Below are 10,909 nucleotides of genomic sequence, written 5' to 3'. Positions count from 1 at the left end.
GCTCTAATGGAGCCCTGTTCCAGGGAGGAGACCACCGTGCCCAGAGGTGCAAGTGTCCCACCTAACGATATTCTCCATGTCCGTTGGTTCATGTACTTTATATGCACATTAAATACACAATTGTGCAGAGATCCTGAGATCCTCCGAGAGCTCTTACGATGAGGTCGCAGGGCAGACGTGGAAGACGGCTGCTCGTCCTGCACTGCAGATGACCGTGGGAAGCCCCACCGGGGGGGTCAGAGGACATAGTCGTTGGAGGACCTTCTGGATCACTAGATGATTCATTAGCTTGGAGCACTGCACACTGTCTCTAATTTACAGGTCCCTTAAGGAAAACTGTGTGGGAGGAAGAAAAACTCCCTTCCTGGCAGCAGTGTCCCAGAGTCCCCCGCATGGGGCAGCCTCACTGTGGGAAAGTCCAGGGGCGGCTCCAGGGTAGACCAGCAGCCCAAGAAGCCCTGTCCACCAGCACTCCCTGAAGTGCTAATGGTGACACTGGAGCTCGTGGGCAGTGAGGGGCGTGAGAGCAGGGACTGGGGTGAAGCATCAGGCCAGGCGGGGGTTGGGGTTCAGACTGAACTCAGGGCAGACTCAAGTGTGAACCTGGATACTTCCCAGGGTTTACGACAGGATGTCTTGCTCACAGTCTTGCTCCCGTGAAAGGCTCTGTGAATGATTTGGGGGCCAAGGACATTTGAGAAAGCCAATATAAATAAACCCAGTTAGAGTTTCCATCTGGAATGTTCCCCCAAGGCTCATGTGTTGAAGGCTTGGTCCCCCACGTGGCAATGTTCAGAGGTGGGGCTCCTAGGAAGGGACGGATCATAAAGGCTCCGACTGCATCAGCAGATTAATCCATGGACGGATTCCTGGCTGTGGGCTATTAGGAAGTAGTAGACGCTGTAGGAGACAGAGTGGAAGGTCCTTGGGGGTGTGCCTTTGGGACTCTTTCTTGTCTCTGGCCACCACCCTCTTCTACCCAGCTACTGTGAGGTGAGTAGCTTCCCTTACACCCTTCTGGCCATGATATCCTGTCTCAGTACAGGCCCAGAAAGAACAGAACCAAATGGCCACGGACTGAAATCTCTGCAATTATGAGCCAAAGTAAGTGTTTCCTCTTTTAAGTTGTTTTTCTCAGGTACTTTGTTACAGTGACGGCAAAGCTAACGTGTAAATATAAATCACTGTAAAGAGTAACATTCACACTGCGTTAAATTACATGAGGCTGCTTATGTTTACATAAGATCTGCCATGAAGACACTGTTGAACCTTATTTAATACAGCATTTCTCATCTAATGTGTCCATGGAATGATTATTTCAGAACACTAATTGGCGTTTGTTCTGGACACACTTTGGGAAATGCTGAGTGGAAAGATTATGGATCTGGGAACTGTCAAGGTAATGGCCTTTGGATTTATAGTTCCACTTTCTTCCTCTTAGTAGCTGTGACTGTGGGTGAATTGCTTAATCTCTCAATATACCAATTTCCTCATTCCTAAAATGGTTATGATAATGCCCAATTGGAAGAAGTGTGGTGATGTTTATAAGAGATCATCTTAAGGTATCCTACTAACATCATGTGCTCAACAAATTTAAATCTTTTTCTTTAATTATAGTTAGGGTTGGGAAGTTTTTTTTTTTTTTTTTAAATAAGGTTTTTAAGCCCAGGGAATAATTAGGTTGTAATCAGAGGTGTGCTTTGGTCAACAGTCTGGAGGGACTCAGTGCAGGGAGGTGGCTCTAGGATCAGAGACCCCACAGATGGGTTATGTGGATCTGGGGCCCAGTACAGGCCCCTGCTTGTGGGCGTGAGAGGCGTGGCCCACCTCCTCTCAGCACTGCCCGCTGGGGTCCGAGCCTCTCGCATGGCGACCCTGCCCAGGAAGCTTGAGACGAGGTCAGTGCTCGCTCCGTGCCTCACAGGCCCAGAACACGGTGAAGGCCCAGACAACAGTGGCGGTGCTGATGGTGACCGTCTTCATCACACACCGGGTCACACCAGGTCGGGGCTGCTCCGTGGCTCGTCCTCTCAAGGAGTGGAGCCCTTCTCCAGAACCTGCTCCTCGGGGATGCCGATTCCTGCTGATCCTGACTTTTGGGGGGCTAAGCCGGGGAATCTGCTTTGACAAGCTCCATGGTAGATGGTGATGGCCATGGACTCTTGGGCCACTGACCGGGCAGCCTGGGTTACGAGAGGCGGAAGAGCCACACTGGGAGGGAAGGTATGGGCATGAAAGAGGCTGCGCTGTAAGAAGAGGGTCCCGTGGCCTAGATCCTGGGCCCAGAGACACCCGAGGCCCTTGGCAAGGGGGACTGGCAGGTGCGAGGGAGGACGGCTGGGTCAAGTGGCCCTGGCTTTTCTGGAACAGCAGGCCTGGGCATGGTGTGTGTCTGTCCCAGGCGCCACCTGAAGGAAGGCTGGGGGTAGGGCTCGCAGCCCCTGGAGGGGAAGGGGAACCCTCCCCCCACAGTTTCCACCCCCTTGCTCAAGGGCAGGTGGCCCCCCAGCCACCCCAGCAGTCCACGGCTCTGGCTGTCCTGTTCTGTGCTCAGTCTGATCTCAGCTTGCTCCCAGGGGCTGGGCCACACGCTTCCCTCCTCCTTAGGGGAACAGAGATCAGCATTTTAATGGCCATTATTCCTCTCTAAGGTGTCTCTGTTGTTGTATGTGAAGCCCCCCGCCCCATTTTTTTGGTACAGGGGATTGAACCCAGGGGTGCTTAACCACTGAGCAACATCCCCAGCCCTTTTTATATTTTATTTAGAGACAGGGCCTCACTGAGTTGCTTAGGGCCTTGCTAAGTTGCTGAGGCTGGCTTTGAACTTTCGATCCTCCTGCCTCAGCCTCCCAGCTGCTGGGATTACAGGCGTGCACCACTGTGCCCAGCTGTGAACCCTTTTTGAAGTCCACCATCCGGGGTCTCTGCTGGTTTTCCTCTTTTCCTTAGAAGATGGGTGGTACTGTCATTTTGTTCAAAGATTCACCTGTGACTGGGGAGTTCCACCTTTGGGGTTGACTTTGCCATTGCAAAATCATACACATCAGCTACTACGCCTGCCTGTAATCCTGATGGGTCTTGGGAGGCCGATGCAAGAGGATCGCGAGTTGAAAGCCAGCCTCAGAAACTGGGCAAGGCCCTGTCTCAAAATAAATAAATAATAAACAAATACATACATACAAATATCTGGGGTTGTGACTCAGTGGTTAAGCACCCTTGTAAAAAATAAAATAAAATAACCCACATCAGCCTGTACCCTCTATTGCTTGGGAGCAGGTGGCTTCCTCAAGCAGTCCCCGAGGCTGGGATCTGGTTACACTCTCCATCTCCCATGGCACGTGGCATTGCTCAGCGGCAGGCAAGGCCAGAGAGCGGTCAAGACTCCTCCACAGGGAAGCTGTCGTCTTTAGGCAGAGCTGGGAACAGCTGAGAGCCAGCAAATAAAAGGACACTTTCCCCGGGTTTGTGGACACTGTAGCTAAAAGAAGGCGCCCTAGGGCCCAGAAAGGAGGCACCTCAAGTCTGGACAACACCCCAGCGCAGCCTGCACAGGACAAGATGCCAGGGGCGGGAAGCTGTGTGCCCTTCACCCAATAAAACCCAGACACGTCATTCTCACAGCGAGGCTTGAAACCAGTCAAGCACTTTTTATTTATTAAAAACAAAAACCAAAGAACAAGCCTACTGGTCAGGTGACAGTCTCTGCATGCTACAGCTAGGTGCCCCTCACATCAGACACTCAGTGTTTGCTTTTGTGTCAGAAGGAACCTGTCACTTTTCCACAAGGGTATGGGCCGTGTCGAGGTACCCAGGGATCCCCAGCATCATCCCACGAGCAGACACCAGCTGCGGCAATGCTGCCCAGAGCCCACTGCTCCTGGAGGGATGAGAAGTGGCCCAGTGACCTGAGGCTTCCTGGAGCAGAAGGGGTGGCTTGTAGTTCAAGGTCCTGTCTCAGTGGGGGTGCTACTAGTTACTGGGCACAAGGCACAGCCAGGCACGCTGGGGTGGACTGGAACCCTCCATTGCATTAGAATTGCTACTGCTATGTTAGCCCCGGGGCCTTCTTTTTCAATATGGGAGATTGAAAGCAAAGGCCACCGGCTATGGCACGATCTGGTCCTTCCAAGGACCAAAGAGGCTGAGCCCCCTCTCTGGGGCCAAGAAGGCTTCCTTCGCAGGAGACACAGAATCAGGAAGGCGGAATGTTGAGCCACGGGGGGCTGGAGGCCTTACAGGCTAGCACCAGAGCAGGATGGCCATGCAGCAGGGGAAGGCCACTGTAGAAGGACACTCAGAGGGTGATCCGTGGGCAGATGATGGGGTGGAGCCTGGCTGGACCTCTGCAGCTCGGCAGGGGACCCTGCTCCAGGTGGGAGCAGTTCCTACCAGGGGAAGCAGAGCACCCTCACCCTCAGGCCTCCTTGCAAATCCATCTCCTGCTCACCTGGGCCAGGTCCCCCTGCCGCTGGGGAATCTTTGGTCTAAGGTATGGACGGCTGTCTGCAGTGCACACAAGAGCCCTGAGAGGATGGGACAAAGAGGTCACCCATGGCTAGGCTGCAAGGTGCCCATTAAGAGGTGGGCACAATGGAAGGAGGGCAGTCAGGCTGTGGGGTTGCTGATGCAGTGCTGGGGATGGGATGCACATGCCAGGCAGGCACTCCACACCGCGCCACGCCCAGCCCTCTTCTTAACCATGTCAGCTGCCAACTATTTGAGGGCAGGAGTGGTTTCCTCTGTAGCCCACTCAGGGATGGACACTTAGTAATAAGTACTACACTTAGTAATAAGTATTTAATAATAAGTACTGTCCAATTCTCGGTCCCCAGTCCTGGGCAGTTTGGCGCCTGTCCTTCAGTGTGGCACATCTATTCATTCCTCCACTTTCCACCTGGCACTGAAACCCCTGGGGGCTCAGAAACACTTTAAGGCTAAAGAACTTTGCCCTAGAAATGTACTCTATGCAGCACCTTGTGACAGAGGCTCAAATGACCCCTGAAAGCCTGGTGTGGCTCTAGCAGTTTCCTAGGAGGGTGGGGGCATGAAAAGTGGTTCGAGCTGGAGCTCAGCTCTCCCCAAGTCTCAGCCTGGGACAAAGGCCAATGTCACCAAATGGTGAAGACTGATTCTCAGCAGAGAATTGGAGCAAAATCCTGTTTTATCAAATGGTGGTTCTCAAATTCAGATTTTTCAGACTTGGTGGCACTAGGACAAGCTGCACACCTGCCCCAGCTTGTAAGATAAAGTGGCCGGCACAAGGCAGTGAGCGGAAGTGAGTAGGCAAAAACCCACCAGTGCCCACCCTTGGCTGGCACTTCTCTTGTGACCTATTGAAATGTTTGACCAAGGGGTGGTGACAGCTAACTTCAGAGACTGGCCCCCTGGGAGCCCAGTGCACTAGGAAGAGCAAGCCCCCCACCTGAGTCCCAGTGAGGCACTGATTGGATGAGGTGGGGCACGGGACTCCACCCTCCACGCATCGCTGTGCACCGAGTGGCTCCTGTTCCCCTCGCAGGATTGTCTCGAGAATAAAGGAGGGGACATGGTGAAGAGCCGGTGAGGTGACCTGTTGGTATGTGGCACGGTGTCGTTGATGGCCCCAGATGTTTTCCCGGCCAAGACTCCAGAGAATTCTGCATAAGCTTCGTCAGTTGCTTCCAGACTAGTGAGCATCATCCTGGATACCGTAAACCTAAGTCCCCAAGCAAGAACAGCGAGGAGGGTCTCTGCCATAGAGACCCAGGCAGCTTAGTTGCCTGGGGGCATGTCCACCACTGCAGCAGTGAGCAGACACAGGAGTCCTCAGGCCACAGAGGTGACCCCAGTAAAGAACAGCCACCATGGAGGAAGGGGCTTCCACAGCCACAGCTCCCGTCAGAGCTAGAATAGTCTAAAAGGCAAGTTCTTTGACTTGCAGGAAAACGTCCTACCCACAGGAGGGCAGAGCAGGTCTGGTCCCACTGGCTGACCCCGGGGGGAGAGGGACGTGAGGCCACTGATACTCCTTCAGTGGACAAGGCGTGGAGCTCTTCACAGCCCGTGTTGGAGCCCGCGTACCCTGGTCTACCCAGCGTCTGAGACGCAGTAGGTGCTTACAAAATGCCTGAAAATGTCACTGAAACCAGAGGCGAATCAGAAAGAAAACCAGTCAGCTGTGTCTTTGGAAAGGTAGTCAGACCCCGTAAAGCAGCTCCACAAACAGGGTGATCAACAGGGTCCAAACCGCAGGAAAACACCATGCTGGGCCTCCCACGCGGAGGGCCTCACATAGGGGTGGCCCTCTCCCACCTCCCTTTCCCCGCACTGCCGCCTTTCTCCAGGTCGGGGCACAAATCAAGCCCTGCAAGAGAGAGCTCAGGCTGAGCCAAGGACGCAGGGCTGGCATGCCACCGTGGACTGAGTGGGACGCCTGTGGAAGTGGCCAGAGCCCAGGTGCGGCCTGGGGCTGGGGTGCAGAAGAAGGCTCTCTGCACAGATCTTTGGCACGGCAGGCAGATGCAAGCATTCCCTCTAGCAGAGGGACACTGGGACGTGGCAGCAGGTGAACGCTGTGCACCGGAGGTCTCTGGGGCAGGGCAGGGCAGTGGGCTGGGTTCTAGGGCTCTCGTCACACACCAGCAGCCGGCATACAGAAGAGATCTCTGGGATGGGAGCTGGAAAGCCTGGGTCCCGATTCTACTTCTGCAGAATAGTGCTTCTTCAGTCAAATCGGTAGAAGGCTGCCCTGGTTCTCCTGGGGTGTACACACAGGGAGATCTCCTCCATGTGCCAGAGAGAGCAGGAAGCCACGGCAGGGAGGGACAGGGAGGGACGGGCGGCCTCTGCCTGGCCCTGGGCGCCTGCCTCCTTCTTGGGCTCCTAATCACCATGCTTCATTCTGCAGGGACCCGGCTGCTGGCCTGTGAGCTTCCAGCTTCCCTCGTGGCTGGCAGGGGAGAGGCCACCTCAACTCCCTCTGTTCCATCGGCCTCATCCCCCCAGGGGCACCAGCACAGGAGCAGGCAATAGGGTCTGTGCCAGCCAACCAGGACCCCACAGTCCCCCCAGGCTGGGGCAGCAGCTGCTCAGCCTCCGGGTAGCCTGCTATATATGCTGCAGGGGCCTGAGAGGGAGATCAGGTGGGGGAGCAGGCGTCTCCTGCTCACACCACAAGGAAGCCACGGGGCCACCTCTCCTGGCGGCCCCTTCCATCTGACTGGTTTGCCTTTCCCTGTGGGGGAACTCGGGCAGCCTGGTCAGAAATCCTCTTTCCTCTCTTCCTGGCTAGCGCGTCCTTGGCTGAATTGAGTTTCCTCATCTATGAATGGGCCTGGTGACGGAGGTCTCTGTGAGCACTAAACCATGAGTGCTAAATGCCACCTCATATCTGGCACCTGTTGGCTACTGGGGGGGGGCGGTGCTCACAAGGGGCGTTGTGGCTTGTGAATGGACCCTTACTCAGACAAACTCGAGCCTCTGGTCCTAGGAAGACAAACATGAAATGTCCCAAGCAGGGGACAGGAGTTCTCATTGAAGAGCCCCAGGTGGCGCAGAGCCTGCAGCAGGAAGTGAAGCGTGCTGGGGCCAGGGCCAGCCTGTGGCACTGCTCAGGTCCAAGGCAGAAGACGGGAGCAGGGTGGCTGGTGGACCTCCAGGCCCCTCCTGGGGGAGCGGCATCTGCTGGAGCCTCAGAAGCTGGAGGGCCTGGGGCTCGGGGAAGAGGCCACTTTCCTGGGGACTGGCAACGGAGCTGATGCCCACCGGTCACCACTCTTCCTGGCACCAGGCATTTGGGAGACAGTGAGCAAAGCGCCTGGGCTTCTAGAAACATGGAGAATCAGAGCAAGTCATGGTGGACCGGGCAGGCTGCCCCGTCCTGTGCCTGTCCAGGCAATGGGGGAGCCAGCGTGGAACTCCTCCTGGTGACAGGAGCTGATCCTGGAGGCTTGGGAGGGTCACCGCCACTGGTCAAGAGAAGGAGGTCTGTTAAGGCAGGGTGCTGGCGAGGACCCCCATGGAGCGGGGGCTGTGGCGTGCACCTTTGGGGTGCCACCACAGGGGGAGACCCGGCTCCGGGTCAGCCGCTCACTCTCCAGCCTCCCAGGGGAGGAGCTGAATTGTGGAGTCGGATAAATTAAGAGGCCATTAAATACGTGGGGAGGACGTGGGCAGCAGTGGGCCTCCGGCAGGAGGGCGCTAGGGCTTCTTCCTGAGGTAGTTAGAGGGGATCCAGCCCTCCCAGGAAGGGGCCCCGCTGACGGCCTGGCACAGCCACCAGCCACTGCTGCTCTTCTCCCGGACTTCGAACACCGTCCCTTCCTGGAAGCTGCCCGTGTCTTCGTCTCCTTCAAAGTTGGCCACGGCCACGTACAAAGAGTCCTTCAGGCTGTCGATGTCGGGCAAGGAGGCCGCAGCTGCCCTCTCTCTGTGGTCCTCTGCTTTGCCGGCTGCCCGCAGCCCCAGCCCGCCTTTGCCCCCAGAGGAGTTGGAGAGGAAAGGTTTGGCCTTTGGGGGCACGAGGAGGGCACGGCCGGGGGCAGCAGCTGCCCTGCTTTCGCTGGCTTCCTGCTGTGGCCCTCTGATCTCCGGGAGGGGTCTGGAGGAAGATGAGGAGGAGCCTTTCTTGGGGGGCGGTGGTCTCCGGGGTGGGACCACAGGTCTCTGCTGGGTCGCCTCTTGGACAGGGACGGGCACATTCTTGGGCCCAGGATCGGTGGTCTTGGCTGGCCGCAGGGGGGCTCTGCAGGACAGCTCCTTTGGGCTGAGTCCGTCCTGTCTGCCAGGCCTATCCTGGGCACGGCCAGGTCCCTCCCCACCTGGAAGGAAGCTTCGGCTGAAGGCCATGTCTTGGCCCCCAGCAGCCAGGGCGCTGTCCCCGTCCAGTGAGGATTTCTCCTGGGACTTGGCGGGCCTGAGCTTACTCCTAAGGTTGCAGATATCCACTTGGTCTCCGCCCTGTGGTGGCTCTGTCTTGGGGCAAGGAGCTGGTTTGGGCCTGACCTGAGGTTTGGACTTCAGGAATGGATTCTGGGGGACGGCTTCTGGCTTCTCCTCGGGCTCAGCCTTGGACTTGGAGACGGGCCGGAGGTTGGGCTTCCTCACTTCCTTGGCCAAGACCTTGTGGCCGCACTCCAGCCCCATGTCATTCTTCAGTTGGAACAACTTGCTTTTCTCAGGTTTGGGCTCTGGCTTCCTGCCGTCCCGGGCCGGGGAGTGCTTGGCCGGAATCATTGGCAGGATCATGCCAGGAGGCTTCGGCGAGGAGCCGCGGAGCTGCTCCAGCCTCTGCCGCTCCCTCTCCAGCAGCTCCCCCTCCGACTTGATCATGGACTCCTTCCGCGGAGGGAGGCTGGGCTTCTCCTCTACGCCGGGGTCTGAGATCTCCTCGTAGCCTGCCGACGAGGACGCGTCTGCGGATGCCTTCCTCAGGGCCTCCTTCCCACCCTTCCAGTCTTTGCACCAGGACACCCCAGAGTCGAGGGCACCGTGCGGGGTGTCAGGCAGGGGCCGGGAGGGGCCCACGGCTTCGCTGCCCACGTTGTTCTCCACTGCCGCTGCGTCCCCCAGCCGGAGCTGGGCCACCTCGTGGGGCAGGGGAGCCAGGAAGTTGGGTCTCGAGGCATTGCTGGTCTTCTTGTACTTGTCGATGAAGGTTGCTGGGGCCCACCCTTCCTTGTCTTCGATCTGAATGTACCACCAGCCGCTCAGATTCTTCTCGATCACCTGTAAGGGGACAGAGGTTAGCACGGTGGTAGTGTGGCATGAGGGCAGGCAGATCAGAATGGTCTGGAAGAACCCACATGCCACCCAGCGCTGCAGCTGTGCCTTTGAACACTGCAGGTTCTCCTAAAGGCCTATGGAGCCATTCCCCTGCCTTAGTGCATCTTACAGAGGGCAGGTTCTCATCCAATATGATTTGTGTGTGTGTTTTTGAGACAGGGTCTCACCTTGTTGCCCAGCCCAGCTTGGGACTCTGGGCTCCAGCCGTCCTCCTGTCTCAGCCTCCCCAGTAACTGGGGTTATACTCATGTGCTACTGCACCTGGCGGGTTCTTATACAATTTTGGATTCCTCCAAAAACAGTCACTGAGACCTGGACTTGAGTGCAGGTAGTTAATCTGAGAGGGAAGCCTAGGGCCTTCCAGTAGGGAAGTGCAGCAGGGGAGAGGGGAGGTCAACTGGGGCGTGAGCCACCAAGGACCACCTGAAGGTCCTGCAGACAGTGTTCAGAAGGGTCCCTTGGGGGTGGGGCATTGATCTGTGGCCACCAGCATCTCCCCAAAAGGGCATCAACTCTCCTGCCGTCTGGGAGGTGGGACGCTGCCAGCCTGCAGGGACGTGTCACACAGAGCCCAAGTTACCCTGATCCCGCTTCCTTGGTTGAACACTGGATGAAGTAGTCACCCAGTGGCTCAAGGACACCCTCACGCTATACCCAGGGTGCCGAGGCTGATGGAGTTGGCAGGCTCCTCCCTGTCCAGCCTCCTTGGCACCCACACACCTACTGACTGCAGCGGTAACTGGAATCACCCACAGCCTGAAAGATCGTGGGTTTCTTGGTTCTTTTTGGTGCAGGGTCAGATGGCTGGATTCACATGGGTGAAGGTGCACAGCCCAGAGACTATGGCTCAACTGTGCTGCAAAATCCACACGCTGAAGCCTTAACCTACCCAGTGTGTCCGAACGCCACTGTACTTGGGCAGGGACTTTAAGGAGGTAACTAAGTGACAATGGGAGGCCCAAGTCCAACGTGACTGATGTCTTCATAAGAGGGAGGGGATTCGGAAACAGAGACTGGGGGCCCACCATACAAGGACACAGCGAGCCATCCAGAGCCCAGCGGGGAGGCCTCAGGAGAAGCCAGACCTGCTGGCCACCTCGATCCTGGACTTCAGCCTCTAGAACTGTGAGAAGCAAACCACTGCTGT

At 56.8% G+C, this 10,909-nt stretch overlaps 1 protein-coding gene across 1 annotated transcript in view; it reads right to left on the bottom strand.

Annotated features, from left to right (window-relative positions):
• Positions 1-3,699: 3,699 nt before the first annotated feature.
• Positions 3,700-10,909, bottom strand: part of Sh3pxd2b (SH3 and PX domains 2B) — a 76,198-nt gene continuing 68,988 nt past the window's right edge. The window contains exon 13 of the mRNA XM_076856340.2: positions 3,700-9,705. Within this exon, the coding sequence (XP_076712455.2) occupies positions 8,179-9,705 (1,527 nt within the window). The 3' untranslated portion in view covers positions 3,700-8,178. The remainder of the gene's footprint in view (positions 9,706-10,909) is intronic.

This window comes from Callospermophilus lateralis, chromosome 5 (genome assembly GCF_048772815.1).
Source record: "Callospermophilus lateralis isolate mCalLat2 chromosome 5, mCalLat2.hap1, whole genome shotgun sequence".
In the NCBI taxonomy this organism is placed as follows: Eukaryota; Metazoa; Chordata; class Mammalia; order Rodentia; family Sciuridae; genus Callospermophilus; species Callospermophilus lateralis.
The sequence above is the reverse complement of the archived record's forward strand: the minus strand, read 5'-3'. Positions and strand labels throughout refer to the sequence as shown.